We start from the raw sequence: 16,841 nt of genomic DNA, 5'->3' as shown, positions 1-16,841 counted from the left end.
TTGTCCCGTCAGCCCATCAAGTATGTAACACTGCTGTTGGTCCCTCTCTTGGCAGATCCTTCAAGCCGGACTTCATCCTTGTCCGCCAGCACGCCTACAGCATGGCCCTGGGCGAAGACTACCGCAGCCTGGTCATCGGCCTCCAGTATGGAGGGCTGCCTGCCGTCAACTCCCTCTACTCTGTCTACAATTTCTGCAGCAAGCCCTGGGTGGTAGGTGCAGGGCCAACCTGACTCAGAAGGAAGGGGGAAGCAGGGACTGGCCTCCTGGCCCTGAAATGGACCCATTCCCCAGCAGGGAGGCTCAGTAATGAAGGGAGTCTTTTATTTAAAGCAACCGAATAAACAACTTGGATCCCAAACCCCTTCCTGTAGTTATTACCTAACAGATGTTTTATAGCATGGGAGAAGGCAATGGCACCCCACTCCAGTACTCTTGCCTGGAAAATCCCATGGACGGAGGAGCCTGGTAGGCTGGAATCCATGGGGTTGCTAAGAGCCAGACGTGACTGAGCGACTTCACTTTCACTTTTCTCTTTCATGCATTGGAGAAGGAAATGGCAACCCACTCCAGTATTCTTGCCTGGAGAATGCCAGGGATGGCGGAGCCTGGTGGGCTACCGTCTGTGGGGTCGCACAGAGTCGGAACACGACTGAAGCGACTTAGCAGCAGCAGCAGCAGCATGGTACAATGTTACGTTATAATATTGTCAGTGGTAAGAGGGGGACCCTACTGCTCTCACTCTTTGAGCATGGTGACAACAAGGTCTCTGCAGAACTGGCACTCAGGATTTATTGAATGCACGTATGCATTCATTTAGTAGGTATGGATAGTCTTTAACCATTGTTACTATGGCCTTGGTCTCCTTCTCGTTCTTCCCTGACTAAGCTTTTAGGCCTACAACATCCCCGGAAGGGTCCTCAGCGGTATTAGTTCACCATCCTTTTTTTCCCACATAGTCTTGGTGATGGTAGCAAGTACAATTCATTAGTACTAACTGCACTATGTTGAGCCCTTCATATGCATATTATATTTAATCTTAAAACCACCGTGATGAGTAGGTATTTCTAGTATCTCCATTGGACAGAAGAGGAAATTGAGACTTATGTCGCTAGTAGTAAATAGTGAAGCTGGACATTCTCCAAAACTCTTACTTGATTATGGAATTGCTCTCCTGCTCTGGACGTCAGTTTGCTTATCTGTAGAATGAGGGACCCTCCCTCATTTCTCATATTTCTGAGGTCCCTCAAGCCTATTAAACTGACAGCATGTTGCACCACAACGGCAGGCTGCAGCCCAAGAATCTTCCAGTCCTGGCATGATGCAGAGAGTTCCTGTTGTCTGTTCTTCCCATGTGAGCTCTCAGTATTGAGTTTACCCCAAAGTCAGTTTGGCACAAGACTTAGCTCCTCTTCCAGCCACTAGACATCCACATTAGGCCTTACGCTGCACCTGATTCCTTCTTTCTGATCAGAGTCTACCTTACTCTTCCCTGTTTTAGTTCACTGACAGCTCCCTTTGCCTGATGGGTGAATTCCCAGCTCTTTGTCCGCTGAGCATCTCTAGCACACAGCTGTCTCAATGCACACTGGAATGCCCTTCCTCCTTCTCTTATATAATCTGCTTCTGAAGTCATCCTTACCTCTCTTACAGGTCCCACAAGCCCCTCACTTCCCTCCAGCAAGATGTTATTATCTCAGCCATCTGCCCACAGGCTGTCTTTCCTCCAGACCTGGTCTCATGTGTTCAGTGTGTTGCCCCTGAACACATAGAGCTGTGTGTGCTGTCGAGCTCAGTGCTGGGCACAGAATGAGCTCCCAGGGCTGCTGAGCAAGGTGGATGACGGAGGAGACTGAGGACGAATGTCCAGTCCAGGACTCTGGCCTTTATCCTGTGGGCAGGGAGCAGCTACTGGAGCAGATAGGTGCTTGAGGCCTGGGATCCGGTGGGATATTTCTCCATACCAGGTAGCAGTGGGTGACCAATATTCTGTCATATTCTATCCTAGTTCTCTCAGCTCATTAAGATCTTCCATTCCCTGGGTCCTGAGAAGTTCCCGCTTGTGGAGCAAACATTTTTCCCCAATCACAAGCCAATGGTGAGTACCTTTTTTCACTCTTACCATTTTTGTGTTATGGAATAAATACAGATGTCCATGTACTCAGTCCGTTTGAATGGAGGAGGTGGGCATGGGGGCTGCTCCCTGACCACCTAGGCTGTAAGGAAGAGCTGTGACATCCTGTGGGAACACCTGGCTTTCCAGGGGAAGAGTCAGGTCTCCAGGTGAAATTTCAGGTGGTAGAGTAAATGACAAAGATACACAGCATTCCGTGGGACCCTGGGAATCTTCAGCAAATCGGGACAACTTGAGCTGGCAGTTGGAAACAAAGGTGAAAGATGTTTCTAAGGTAGAATGTTATTTCATGTGAGCCCTGTGCAGGACTTGGTTTCAACTCTTATTTTAATAAAAGCAGTGATATTTTTGTTTCCATTAATCATCAAAGGGCAGTTTGCTCGTGCATCCTCTCTGCACTCAAACTTTTGAATATACCCAAGGTTGTTGCTGGGAAGTGGTTGGAGTTTAGCTTGGAATATGTTGGATAGCCTCCCATTTGGAGGGTGGGAAAGGTGAACGTCTTTTTGGGTGTGAGGTGAGGGGCTCTCCATCCCGCGGCCAGAAGAAGTTAGATGGAAGAGTTCTGGGATGCTGGAAAGAGCCCGTGACATGCCTGCTGTCATGGTCAGTGGTCCTGTTAAACTTGTCAAAGGAATGCAGGGCCATGGCCCCATGCATGCCTTGCAAAGAACACAAGTCGTGGGGCACAAGATGGTTAATAGGGTCCCAACAGTCTGCTTTTAGTCCCAAGTTTAGGCAACTGAGCTTCCAAGTCCTATTTGAAGACACTGATAGGTGTCTCCAAGTGGGGGGACAGTCTAAGCAGGCAAAAATGTTTCTCATTGATTATCTTTCCCTTGTATCTGATCTAGTGAGGTGTCATACCAGCCAGGGTGTGCTGGTTGGAATAAGAAGGGGGCATGTTCCAACAAAGTGAGAAACAGTGAAGAAAATTCAGGATTTATCCTCAAACCAGCCTGAGTTTGAATCCCAGTTCTGCCTGCTTACTAGGCTTTGGATCTCTGTGAGTCTCAGCTTCCTTGGTAGAAAACCATGTATGACAGTGGAACCACTTCATTGGGTTGTTGAGATTTAACACGATCATGTGTACAGGGTACTGTGCTTGGTATACAACGCTGCTGCTGCTGCCAAGTCACTTAAGTCGTGTCCAACTCTGTTCAACCCCCATAGATGGCAGCCCACCAGGCTCCCCTGTCCCTGGGATTCTCCAGGCAAGAACACTGGAGTGGGTTGCCATTTCCTTCTCCAATGCATGAAAGTGAAAAGTGAAAGTGAAGTCGCTCATTCATGTCTGACTCCTAGAGACCCCATGGACTCTAGCCTACCAGGCTCCTCCGTCCATGGGATTTTTCCAGGCAAGAGTACTGGAGTGGGGTGCCATTGCCTTCTCAGTCGCATACAATAGGTGCTCAAAATAGAGTAGTTTTAAAATTGGGGCAAAGCCATACCTTGAAACATTGTCAACAGTGGGATAATATTTGGGTGAAGGGTTTGCCGCCAACCCAGCCCATTGAGGGTGACAGGCCCAGCTGTAAGTTCTGAGTGGGGCCGGGGCGGTAGGGGGGAGGGTGTTGCACGGCTGTAGTGAGTTCCTGGCATTCCCAACTAGGCCAAGTCATACTTGAAATTCCAGGCAGGCATTTGGCATCAAGGACTGCTGTTTGATCCTCCCTCTCCGACTTCCACTAGGTTGAGATTCTAAGAAAGAAAATAGGCAAGGCTAAGTCAGGGCTCCAGTAGCAGCAGCAAGTCAGGGCTCCAGTCTGGGAATACCCGAACCACTATCAGGTAATTAGATGTTGATCCAGATTCCGTAGAACTGGGACGAACCCTGGTCGTAGAATTAGAGAGGAAGGTCAGGGCTGGATTAGCCGCCGCAGGAAGTCTAGGATGCCTCTCCTGAAAATGCTCCCGCCTGGGGAAAGGGCTGGGGCAGGTGGGTCCATACTGTGGAACTGAATGGAGGGTAGGGACTATTCACAGGCCAGGGGCCAAAGCAGGCAGGACCTGACTTCTGAGAGCCTCTGTGGTCGCCATAACCCCCAACGGCGGTCAGGACACAAAGAAGCAGGAGACTGCAGGTATGTGATAGAAATAAAACCACTTTACTGTTTAGAATAAAGGACACACTATAAAAAGTGAACATTATGCAACATTACAAGACAATATACATTCTCGGAATATAAAATTCATAAATAACATGGAGGAAAACTGTAAACAGTGCTACAAAATTTAGCAACAAATACATTCCTTCCAGACAGGGTTTTCTCTAGTTGATTTCTCTCCATCACTTCTGGCTCTCAGGACAGCAGACCGGCTAAGGAGGAAGGAGGGTGGTGCCTGGGAGAATTTATGAAGCCCCTCCCCTCGGACCGTGAGCCCTTCTCGTGCCTCCCAGGAGCCCATTTGGAAGCTGTTTATATCCGTCTCCCCAGCACGCGCCCACTGTGTTTTGTTTTTGCTGTCAGAATTTTTAAAGTGTTTTTCTTGTGTAAAACTATTTTAGTGATATTTTTACTTTCACAGCCAGGAGCCAAACGCTTGGGTGTCATTTTTGGTTAACTCATGTTGCTGGTCAGTGAACACATGATGAAGGACAGAGGCAGGAGAGGGTGTTGTCTCTTGGGGACCACGGTTTCTCTGAGACAGCTGTTCCAATAAGTCATTTTTTTTAATTGCTCAAGAACCTTCATTTTTTTGTATGAAAAATGGTGCTCATGGGCTGTAGCCTGATTGCCATTATGTGTCTGGGGCTGTGCAAGGGTAAAAAGCACAGGAGTCTCCCAGTGCTGGCCAGATGGAGCACTGGCCTGAGAGGCGAGAGCCTAGGTGTGGTGCCTCCTGCATAGGGAGGCAGAAGAGATGGCCAGCGGAGGCCAAGACATCTCAGAATCACAGGTCCCACGGCCCTGGATTTTTAGGTGAAATCATGGCTTCTCAATGGGTTGGACAAATGGACTAGAGGGAAAAAGGAATGGGAATGACTAGCAGAGCGCCCAGGGCCAGTTGATAACAGGGCAAGGATGTGAACGTACTTGCTATTTTTTCTCTTCTCCTTCATAGTCCAGAAAGCACTAGGATGCCAACGGGGAAGAGTCTAGAGGGCTCTCCAGTGCTCGTTGCTTCTAGTTCCCCCATTTACCAATCTAGCTGCCTGCACAGTAGAAGTCTTTACCCTCCATTCCACTGTAGAATTTGATTCAGAAAAATGGTGGCATGTGGGTTTTGTTTTCTTCTTTTCTCTTAAACACAGTGTACACATATTACAGCCTACACATGACATAAGATTTAGCAAAATAAAACGTTCATGAAATGAATGAAATACGGAAGTGTCTCAGCTACATAAATGACTTTAAATTATACAGTAAGTGAACAGGTGAAATAAACAAAGCTATAGCTTATAGAAAGCTCAAAAACCGCCCTCTGACATCACTTTGCAAAGGACCCTTCTTTGCTCAGGACCTGCTGTTCTCCTCACCAGGGCCTGGCAGATGGGACTGTGGTTCCACCAACTTTTCAGAGGGAAGCTTCAGGTGATTTGGGCTCAGGCCTCACCTCAAGTCTCTCTTTGTGTGAGTGGAGGTGACCCCACCAGGGACCAAGAATAGCCAGATGCCTCATGGAGTCACACTGATGTCCAGTTGTGGGAGGGCACCTGTGCAGATCGGGTTAGGGCTTCCACCTTGTAGGACTTTGAAGTTCAAATTAAGAAAATCTTAAAACACCAAGTCTGGGGCTTACCCCTTAAAAACCACTGGCCTGCTGAACTCAGCTCCTTCTGCTTATGCTGCCCCACTGAGAGCAAAGTCTCCTGTTTCCTGCATGCCAAATGTCCCCACCACAAGGTGAAAGGTACTAGGTAATGAGACCAGTCTGGAGGAAATCAGATGCCTTGACTGCCTTCTCGCTCTGAGGTTCTGCCAAACACCTTGCCTGGGCATTTGTGTTTGTGAGCGAGACATTACATTGTGTTGTCTGCTGCTTTTTTTTCTCCCGTTTAAATTGGCAGCTCTGTTTCCTAAAGTGGAATGAACTGAAGATACAAATACTAATAGAGTACAAATACCCATAATCTGAAAAAAAGAGACAGAGCCATCATGTTAAATGTAACCATCCTACCATCCTCAATTCTGTAAAATATACATTATCACCTACTCTTGGCATCTCACTTTCAACACTAAAACTTAAAATAATTTTATGTAATCAGAGAATTTATATTATAGTTTTATTTCAAAAAACACAACAAAAACCCTACAGCTGTTTGCAAAGTCAGGTTTTCCCAGTGACCACCACTTTTAATTCTATGAGGTGAGGGCCTTAGGATGTGTCATTCACTCGCCAGTAAGCTATAGGAAAAGGAGCAAGTTGTCCCCAAACCCAGAAAATGTGGCCATCTAACCAAGGCAGATACTGCAGCTTTCCTTCCTGTGCCCAGGCCCAGACCCACACTAACTCGCATCTCCCATCTGAGCCAGCCAGTAAAGGCAGTTAAATGAAGGCCCCAAACATGAAGCAGGAGAAAAGGAGGACAGAGGTCAGATGACCCCAATTAGAGGGATGCTGAGGGTGCTCAGAAATTCAAATTTTAATTAAAATGAAAAAAAAAAAAGATCAACTTGGAATGTCATGATTTTCTTCAAACAAGCAACAACAACAAAATAGAAGAGATTAAGCTATTGGCATATTTAACAGCATTGAACAGAATTCTGTGTCCTGTAAAAAAAAAAAAAATTAGCTTATGTCCCCATGTGGGTATATGTAAATGTGTATGCAAACACACCCCCCTAGGTGAACTAAAATGCTAGTTTGGAAATAATATCCTCTACCCAAATCTACTTGTTCTCTATCTGTGGATAGTGTACGGTGTTCGTATTTCTCCGATTTATATAAAGGCAAGCTCCTGGCCAGATCTACCAAAGACGTTTCCAGGAGGAAATCTTGTGGGCAGTGAGAAGAGGAAAGACATTCATCTTAGTCTCTCACCTGAGCTTTTGTCTAAGGCACATTGCCTCCTGACCTCAGGCAGATATTTAAGTCTTCATCAACTAAGAAAATTCTGTTATTCTGGCCTGGCTGCTTGCTCCAGACTCAGAAACATCTGGTCAACCCAAGCATCGGTGGGCTGGGGGAGCTGTGTGTGTGCTGCATCATCCAGACCCTCTTGCAGTTTCTTCCTTCCCTCCCTCAGTCTCATGTGCAGACACAGACAGACACAGTCTGGTAAGGACATGCAGTAGCATCTCCTCGGTGTATAACATCTTCTGCGTACCTTGAGTCTATCTGCTGGCTGCCCTTGACTGATTTGAAACAGTTGGCTTTTCAGCAGCTTCCTTGTCTGTGTCCTTTACGTACTGAGGAAGAGGGTAGAGAAGGGCAAAGGAAGGAGAGTCTGGGAGATGGTGAGATGGGGAAGAAGAAAGAAGGGTAGATATTACAATGCCCTAATCGGGTAGTTTTTCAATTTTTGTTTTCCTAAAAAAATATAGATTATATCATCACGAAGAAGAAGAGTACCCACTCCTCATTCTTTCTGGCATGACACCAAAAATTTCCAGGTGGAAATGGGTGATGTCAAACACCAAAAAGAAAGGGAGGGGTGGGGCCAGGAGGATGGTTCCAAATAAACTCCATATGACAGCATAGATTTTCCTCTAAGTGTTCGAAGTGCTAAATTTGCAAGAAAACAGGCACTAATTTCATTGTCATCATCTGAGAAGAGTTAGTGTCCAAGGGAAGCTCAGTGGGAAGGGAGGGAAGTGAGGTGGGGCCGGGTCTGATGCTCAGGGGTCTGTGGCATTGATGATGCTTTTGTCCGGGGGTGCCCATCCTCGGTACCAGCTACAGTAGCCACCCTTCTGCCGGATGCAAGCGTAGTGTTTGGACTGGTAGCCAGGGTAGCCGAAATTGGAGAGCATGTCGGTCCAGAGACACTCGTTCTTGGAGGTTACAAAGCAAGGCAGGTAGTAGCAGGATTTGATCTGCAGTGAGATAAAAGCCAAAGGTTGGTGGGCTCTGCCAGGGTGGACTTAGGCCTGATGTGAGATCTCTGTGGTGGAGCCCAGCCACATCCCTCCCTTAGTGAGGACAATATAAATAACACTCACCAATATTTATTGAGCACCTACTATGTACCAGACATTCTGCTAAGTGCTTCCATCTTATTCTTTAATTCTCATAACTGATTTATCTCCCTTTTACAAACAATAGAGCCTCAGAGAGGTTAAGTAACTTGCCCCAAGTCACACAGCCAGAAAGTGGTAGAATTAGATATTTGGGAGAGCTTTTCCTCTCAAGTGGTAACAGGCAAGCATGGGAGTTCTTAACAATTGTAGGGAACTGAGAAATCAAAAAGATTAAAGCATAAAAATGTAGAGTCCAGCTGCCGTAGGCTGGAAATCAGACAGTGAGCTGTGTGACTTAGGCCTAGCTACTCTCTGGGCCTTTTGCAGATGTTTCCTCATCTGCAAAATAGGGATAATTAAAACTATACTAGTAGTAATCACTGTTGTCACAATTTTGCAGAGTTGTCATGAGAATTAATTGAGAGACTGGCCCAACTGCCTCCTATAGCAGCAAGGCTGTGGGCCCTAACTCTGTGCTTGGGTCAAGAAGTTGGGCCAGGTTGAAGAGTGACCTTCTGAAGCAAGTGGTATCTGCAGTCCTGTACCAGTTAAGCCGCCTTGGGTGGGGGCCACCAGTGAGTCAGCTGCCTAAGCAAGCCCACTTGGGACTTGGCAGGACTTGCCATTAAGGATCCTGTACCTTCTACAACCTTGAGTCACAGTGCGGAGCGGGGGGTCAAGAATGCTGAAGAGCCCTCATGCCCCAGCAGCTGCCAAGTGGGCAGCACAAATTAGAGCAGAAAGGCATTCTTTCCTCTCCCTCTTTGCTGCTCAGCATAGGTGCAACATTGCTTGCCACCCCTGCTCAGACCTGCCCCTCTGCCCAGGCCTGAACCGCACACCCTTCTCAGCCCAAGGGCCCAGTGCCCAGTTCTGGAGGAGCTGGTGTTTCTAGGGCTGCCAGCCAGTAGCCCCCCCATCTGCTATCCCTGAGGCTTACCTTGCAGTTACAGCCCAGGTGATATCGATAGTTCAGCCCCTTGCGCTGGGAGAGGGTGAGCTGGTCCCACCTCTCTACAAAGTTACACAGTCCTGTGTACATCTTGCCATCATAGACTCGGCCTAGAGGAGGAAAGGGACAAGGGGAGAGTTATTTTGTCCAGAACCCAGCCAGAAGAGAAGGAATTCATGCCTACTGAGTAACCTCCTTAGGTCAGGAAATGTATGTACTACGTACTTTACTGTCCCATGATTTTATTTCATCTTCTCCAACACCTTTTAGGATGGATTGTATACCCATTTTCCAAATGCAGAAAATTAAGCTTGGAGAGGTTAAGCGATGCGTGGAAGGTCCACAAACCCAGTGAGCACTGGAGCTCGGGTCAGAGACCAACTGTTCTCTTCTCACATCAATGGCTTTTTGGTCTTGCTTTTGTTTTTTTCCTTTTCTCCACTGATTGCCTAAAGGTGGACAGCTTTAAAAGACAGACCTAATAGGTTGACTGAGATGTGGAGAGCAATAGGTACTAGCAATTTCTTTTTACTTATTGTAAAGCTGAGAAATTGCAAAACTAGGAGATTTTCTCCACAGTCAGTGGTAGAATGGAGACTAAAACCCAGCCTCGTAAAGCAACTGTACTCCAATAAAAATTAATTTTATTTATTTATTTTTAATATAAATTTATTTATTTTAATTGGAGGTTAACTACTTTACAATAGTGTATTGGTTTTGCCATACATCAACATGAATCCGCCCCAGGTATACACGTGTTGCCCATCCTGAACCCCACTCCCTCCTCCCTCCCCATACCATCCCTCTGGGTCATCCCAGTGCACCAGCCCCAAGCAACCAGTACCATGTATCGAACTTGGACTGGCGATTCGTTTCATATATGATATTATATATGTTTCAATGCCATTCTCCCAAATCACCCCACCCTCTCCCTCTCCCTCACCCACAGAGTCCAAAAGAGTAAAACCCAGCCTCACATAGAAACTTTAAGCTCCGACCAATGGCCGAGTAAGATAGACTCAACTCTAGATAACTCCTTACAATTCAGCGGGCACATCACCAGGGACCTGAGAACACTGCTAGGTCTACAACTCCTTCATCTTCTGAACTGAGGAGCAGTGGACCTTGGCCAAACCCTGACCTAGATGCCGGAGTTGGCCATTACCTGTCAGCAGGTACTGGTACTTGTTGACCTCAAGCTTAAGGCCACAGAGACTTTCAGAAGCTTCTGTGTGGATGTACTGCACATGGGGCATCTTGGTGAATCCTCGGTACATCTGTGGGCAGAAGGAATGTCATGAGAGGAGGACCAGACCTCAGAACACATGCCATCATTTGGGCTGTGGGATCGGATTTCCTTTATAGGCCACTGTGGCCAGTCACTGAACTACCTACCAAAGGGTCTTCACTCCAGAGGCAAAGACACCTGCTCCTCTCTCTTCCGAGCCACGGTTGGTGCCTTCCCCAAGAAACCTTCCCATCCAGCCAGTCACACCTCCCACTCCATGTTATAGGTGAGGAGCCCAAGGCCCAGACAGGTTACGTGGCTTGTCTAAGGGCACACGGTTGGTGTGTGGCAGAGACAGGAATGTAAGCAGGAGAACTTGTTCTTAACCATTATCCTATGCTGTCTCCCTGGCAGCCTCACAAGCTCATGGCTAAGGGCCTCTGATGCAGGCAGGTGCCATTTATAGCTATCTGCCTCCTTCATCAGCATGTGCTCAGAGCCACCAGTGTGCACATAATGGAGGCTGAAACCACTTGGCGATTCCAGGTCTAGTCCACGAGCGTTCTGCAGGCCCTGATCTGCTGAGACAACTGTTAACCTTGTTAGCTGGCAGGGGTGGGAGGGGGCACCGAGGTGCTGCCGAATCCCATTATCCCTCAGTTCTTAGCCCTGGATGGCTGGTGGTCTCTGGGATTATCCCAAGGGTTTCCAATAAGACAGTGTTTCTGCTTTAGTTCTGGTATGCGTTATTAATTTACTTAGAGTAATTAATAAAAAGCCAGACATCACCTCACTGGTGTATCATCTAAGTGTCTCCCATTCAATCTAATGGGCTGTTTTTTTTCTCCCTGTTTTCTTTTAAGTGGTGATTGCCTGGCGGGGGTAGGTGGTCCATGAGCCGCCCCCCGCTCCCCACCCCCCCAACCCCCCCAAACCCCCCCAACCCCCCCCAAACCCCCCCACCCCCCCAATCCCCCCAACCCCCCCCCCCCACCCCGCCCCGCCATCGTAATGGGTTTGTTGGACTCACAGGGTTTGGGAGCTACTTCCTTTTTAAGGGGAGTACTGTTCTAATTGTGTACAACCATCAGTGCAGGTGCTTTTAATTTACCTGGCCTCCCTTTGCAACCCTCTTCTCCCTCGAGGCTCTCCAGCTAAACAAGGAAATGCAGCCAAGAGCAGGGGGTGGGGGAGACTTCTGTTTTCACTCAGTTTTCAGTTATGCCACGGGGGGCGGGGGCATGTCCCATCCTACCGCCCAGTTCCTCAGTGGTGGATGGTGCCTCTCTTGCTCTAATAAGAACCGTACCTAAGAGGGCTGCTGTGTGCATGCCATCATGCGTGGCCCTGGGAGAACATCCCTTGCATTTACTCCCAGGCCCAGCAACTTCTTGTTTTGGTGTGGATTACCCTTGCCTTTTTGGCAAGTGTTCCAACTCAGTACTTGCTCTAGGTTTTACAGGACAGCCTACTGGAGCCTCAGTTTATTCCATGTTGGTGTGTTCCCTTTATCTCCTCTCTGGTTTATGAGTGAGAATCCAGCCCCTGCCCAGTAAGAACTCAACTTGTTGAAATCAGCTTAGCATCATTGCTACTTTTGAACTGAAGAACACCTTATTTTAACATGGTTTCTAGCACTTACACACAAAGTCAGAATCTTAATACATTATAAAAGACTGAGTCTGACAAATACAGAGCTGCCTTTTAAGGTCAATTCTGAAAATAACAATACATTTGTAGTAAATGTATGGTAAAGTTAGGCAGATTTTTACTCATTTTGTTGTCTTTTTTTATATTAATCTAGCTTAATCTAAATATTGATCCTAAAGTATTATTATGTCTGTAGCCATAGAGACCTAGAATTGGTTTGAAAAATTTAGAAGGGTTATAATAGGTTTATAATGTCCTAAAATTAGAGAATCTCAGAATTGGAAACGTGGGTAATCTAGTCCAGCCAATGCAATGGAAGATTAATGGTAAACTCAGGTTCTATAGACAGACAGCCAGAGTCTATATCTTGTCTCTGCTATTTATTAGCTTCTTGGAAAGTTGTTTACTATCTTTGGGCCTCAGTTTCTTCATCTCTAAAATGGGGCAAATCACCTGATGCAAAGAACTGACTCATTGAAAAAACTCTGATCCTAGGAAAGATTGAGGGCAAGAGAAGGGGGTGACAGAGAATGAGATGGTTGGATGGCATCACTGACTCAGTGGACATGAGTTTGAGCAAACTCCAGGAGATAGTGAAGGACAGGGAGGACTGGCACACTGCAGCCCAGGGGGTTGCAAAGAGCTGAACATGACTTGTTGACTAAACAACAACCAACTGACTTTATAAGGTGTTTTTGAGAATTAAATGCCTTAGAATAGCACCTGGCACACATTTAGTTAAAGTTAGCTTAAAACAAGTTTTACTGATGTTTGTCATGAGCAGACAGAAGAATTTGGTCCCCTTCTTCCTACATGTCTTGCCCAGCTTCGTCTCTTGGTACAAATAGTTAAAGCTGGTTTCAGAAGTAGGCAGGTTGCTCCTTCCCCACTCCCCACTGGCTTTATTGAGGTATGATTGACAGATAAAAGATGTATCAAAAGGGTAAGGTATGCAAGGGTTATTTTGAAATATGTATATGATGTGATTACCACAAGGAAGCTAGTTAACACATCCATAACCTCACAGTTACCTTTTTATGTGTGAGAACGCTTAACATCTCTCTCAGCAACTTTCTGGCACGTCCTACAATGTTGTCGACTATAGTCCCAATGCTGTGCGTTAGATCTCCAGAACTCACACATACCTCAGTACTGAAAGTCTGTAACCTTTCACCAACATCTCCCATTTTCTGCATCTCCTAGATCCTGATAACCACCATTCCACTCGCTGTTTCAAAGAATTCTACTTTTTTTAGATTTCACAAATAAATGAGGCTGTGTAATACTTTTCTTTCCGTGTCTGGCTTATTATACTTAGCATTAATGTCCTCCAGGTTCACCTGTGTTGTCACAAATGACAAATTTCCCTTTTTTGAGGCTGAATAATATTCCATTATAATATTTCATTGCTATATATATACACACATATATGCATACCCACACACCACACTGGACTTTACAAACCCCTCGGCCTCGCTTCATGATAGTAAGTACATGAAGTTCCAAGAACTTCTTAACTTCCCTTGGAGTGAAGGAACAAGTAATGTGAGAAAGAAATTTCTGAGTTTGGGGAGTTTTACCCATTTCTTATGGAATGTCGTCTGGTCTTTATCCATATTCGCAGCGTGAACTGTCACCACTATGTCAGATATTTCTGGCTTGCCTGTGGAGGGTCAGCACTGTGCTGGACACTGCTTTATAGCCTGAACTCACTTAAACTCACACTGCTTCCTATAAGCAGTCGCGTTTCAGAGGCAGTAGAAACCTGCCTGGAGCACCAAGTGCACGGACTTTCTCTCACAGATCGGGCTGTCTAGCTGGGGAGGCAGAGCACACGAGAGCAGAGTCACAGGCGTTGGGCTGTGGAGGGGCTCCCCATCCCTGTGGGCTGGCCGGAGGGAGGGGGAGAGCAGGGAGGGGTGGCCAGAAAGGCTTCCAGCTGCAGCTTCAAAGGCGAGATGCTGCCATTGCTCATTTTGATTAGACAAAGCCCTGAAGGAAGGAAGTCCTGGGGGCCAGGCAATCCGATTGTCCAGCAGATCTGTCCTCCCCAGGGTCAGGATGTGCACAGCACATGACCAGCGGGCCTTCCCATGGGACTTTCCCCGAGACCAGCTGGGACATCATGTCCCCCACTTGCTCTCCCCTGTAGCCAGTCTGAGAGCGGGTTTCCTTGGCATAAACTATAGTCAAAGCAAAGCAGATGCTTTCTCATAGTCCTGATGAGAGATAAGGTCCCCAAAGATTAGAACATCCAATTCTGGGAACTTCCACCTTTGCTCCACAGCCCAGCACCCCAGCCCCAGCTAATCTCCAAGTCTGAGCTTGCAGTAAGCTGCCTCAACATTCTAACACCCTCCCAGTCTCTCCTGTGCACACTCAAGATATACCTGAGAGGATGACCGGAGGCTCCAGAATCAGCATATGGGAGGGGGGTCTGCCTGCCTTTCATCTGGTGAGAAATTTGGGGGTGAGAGGTTGGGAACTCAGAAAAGAAAGCGGTCAGATAGTGCAGCTCAAATTCTCATGTCTTCTGAGTTCCTTTAGCCGTGCTTTAAGGGAGTCCTTGCTTTCCCCAGCGGACTCTCTGGGTAGACTCTAATCCTCTAGAACAAAGCGCCCAGGGACCCGTGCCAAAACTCCTGCAGGCTCCCCTCCCAGGCCTCTTCCCCTTTCTTCCTACAAAGATTTTTTCCATACACCCTTTGCAAGTCAAGAGCTACACTGCTGGATGCTGCTGCTGCTAACTCGCTTCAGTTGTCTGTGACTCTGTGCGACCCCATAGACGGCAGCCCACCAGGCTCCGCCATCCCTGGTATTCTCCAGGCAAGAACACTGTAGTGGGTTGCCATTTCCTTCTCCAGTGCATGAAAGTGAAAAGTGAAAGTGAAGTCGCTCAGTCGTGTCCAACTCTTCGCAACCCCATGGACTGTAGCCTACCAGGCTCCTACATTTATGGGATTTTCCAGGCAAGAGTACTGGAGTGGGGTGCCATTGCCTTCTCCAACACTGCTGGATGACAAACCCACAAACCCAAGCTAACCTCCTTTTGTTTCCTAGGGGAATTAGATACAAATGGCGTGTTGCCAGGGATCCCCCAAAGTGGGCGGGAAGGGTAAATCAGCCTGCTGCTCTGTAATCTTGTAGGCAAAAACTCTAATTTCACTCTAGTCACCAGTTTCTAACTAAATGATCTTGACAGTTGTATAAGCTTTCAAGTCTCACCTGTAAAATAGAGGATAATGTTTATCTGTTTCATCGAGTTGTTGTGAGGACTGACCCATGCAAAGGCTTATCAGGATGCATAGTACATAGTAAATGTTCTTTCATTGTTACTTGTATGGAGCCTTGTGTTCATTATAACAATTATCTTTGTATCCTCAGCTCAGAAAAGCACAGTGCAAAGCACAGAGAGGGCAGGGAGGAAGAGAGAAAGGAAGTGAGAGAGGGGAGGAAGGCCTACTCCTGCTCCCCTGCCCTGCACCATCTCAGACTAGCCTACCGGTACCTGGAGACCAGCAGAATCCAGTGGCCTCTCTGGATAGAAGGGCAATGACCAATTCTATGGTTTATCCAATAGTGGGCTGGTAGCAGGGACAGAGTTAACAAAGGTACTGGATGGTGGCTGATGATCGAAGTAGGATTTCAGGGAGATTTTGGGGAGTCATGTAAAGAACACCCAGGGTTGGGAAGGAGTCCTGACACCTCAGTTTTGGAACTAGATTTGCCTTTAATGAAATGTGTGATTCTGGGCAACTCATTTCCCTTTGAGCCTCTGTCACAAATAAGACAGGGAATTTTATTTTCTAATGCCCAGCACTCTGATCCATGACCTGGGTGAAAGATGGTGAATGAACAGCATAAGACCAGCATCTTGGGAATGGGTTTTTTTTCCCCTGAAGCAGATAGGTGAGCAAGTATCATTTGGCCTCTAAATGACGCCCAGGGGCTGTTCTTACCCCAGTGAGGCAGGAACAGGACATTGTACCCACAGCAAGGCCTCTGGTGACCCTGGCATCCAGGCCATGAAGGAAGGAGAGGAGCTGGGCAAGCTTAGGAACTGCTGCCCCCCGCTCTTCCCCTCCCAGTGCTCTGCTAGCTGCAGAGCGTCTCTCATAATGTGAAGGGCTGTTTCAGAGCAGACAGGGATTGCATCTCCTGAACCTCTGCCTTTGTCTAATCTGCTTTTGCATCTGCTTGCCAGCTGCCAGTGGTTACACAGTGGGTTTTTGGGTTGTTACTGCTCTTGTTGGTTCCCCCTCCACCCACTCTTCTTTCCCCATGGCTGTCTGAAGACATAAGCTGGTCCCATGACCAGGCTTGGGCAGCCAAGGGCAGCCATCCAGGCCTGACTCTGGACATTACATAACCAGAAGGCTGTGGACGTTTCCAAAATTGAATCCAAAGCAACAGGTTCCGCAAACTCAGTACATCTAACGTCGGGCTTCAGGACGCAGGAATTATGAGGCCTGGAGGTCTGCCTCCGAGATGGCTGGGTACCACCCATGGCTGTGTCTCTCCCTACTTCTCAGTCCTACCCACGGATTGTTTCCTCTGCAGGGTTTCAGGCTAGTGGGTCTCACCCTCATTCCCTCATTATGTGGACAAGAATTTACTGAGTCCCTGTTGGTCCCACTCTAATTGCTGGGAATGCAAATATGAGCACTGAGTTGTACCCAGGCTGGCAGTCCACTGGGACCTGGGCACACCCCATCTCAAACTCCTGACTATAGTTCTTAAACATAGGGACCG

At 47.4% G+C, this 16,841-nt stretch overlaps 2 protein-coding genes across 7 annotated transcripts in view; one reads left to right on the top strand and one right to left on the bottom strand.

Annotated features, from left to right (window-relative positions):
* The window catches only part of SYN3 (synapsin III), a 498,442-nt gene that overhangs the window by 145,931 nt on the left and 335,670 nt on the right, over positions 1 to 16,841 (top strand). For all 6 annotated transcript variants that reach the window (XM_070789671.1, XM_070789672.1, XM_019961256.2 and 3 more), the window contains 2 exons: positions 56 to 212; positions 2,009 to 2,098. In XM_070789671.1, the coding sequence (XP_070645772.1) occupies positions 56 to 212; positions 2,009 to 2,098 (247 nt within the window). The remainder of the gene's footprint in view (positions 1 to 55; positions 213 to 2,008; positions 2,099 to 16,841) is intronic.
* TIMP3 (TIMP metallopeptidase inhibitor 3) overlaps positions 4,220 to 16,841 on the bottom strand; it is a 60,182-nt gene continuing 47,560 nt past the window's right edge. The window contains exons 3-5 of the mRNA XM_019961260.2: positions 10,377 to 10,488; positions 9,200 to 9,321; positions 4,220 to 8,115 (exon numbers count right to left, since the gene is read on the bottom strand). Of these exons, the coding sequence (XP_019816819.1) occupies positions 7,918 to 8,115; positions 9,200 to 9,321; positions 10,377 to 10,488 (432 nt within the window). The 3' untranslated portion in view covers positions 4,220 to 7,917. The remainder of the gene's footprint in view (positions 8,116 to 9,199; positions 9,322 to 10,376; positions 10,489 to 16,841) is intronic.

This window comes from Bos indicus, chromosome 5 (assembly GCF_029378745.1).
Source record: "Bos indicus isolate NIAB-ARS_2022 breed Sahiwal x Tharparkar chromosome 5, NIAB-ARS_B.indTharparkar_mat_pri_1.0, whole genome shotgun sequence".
NCBI classification, from domain to species: domain Eukaryota; kingdom Metazoa; phylum Chordata; class Mammalia; order Artiodactyla; family Bovidae; genus Bos; species Bos indicus.
This window is presented reverse-complemented; position numbering and strand designations above follow the sequence as displayed.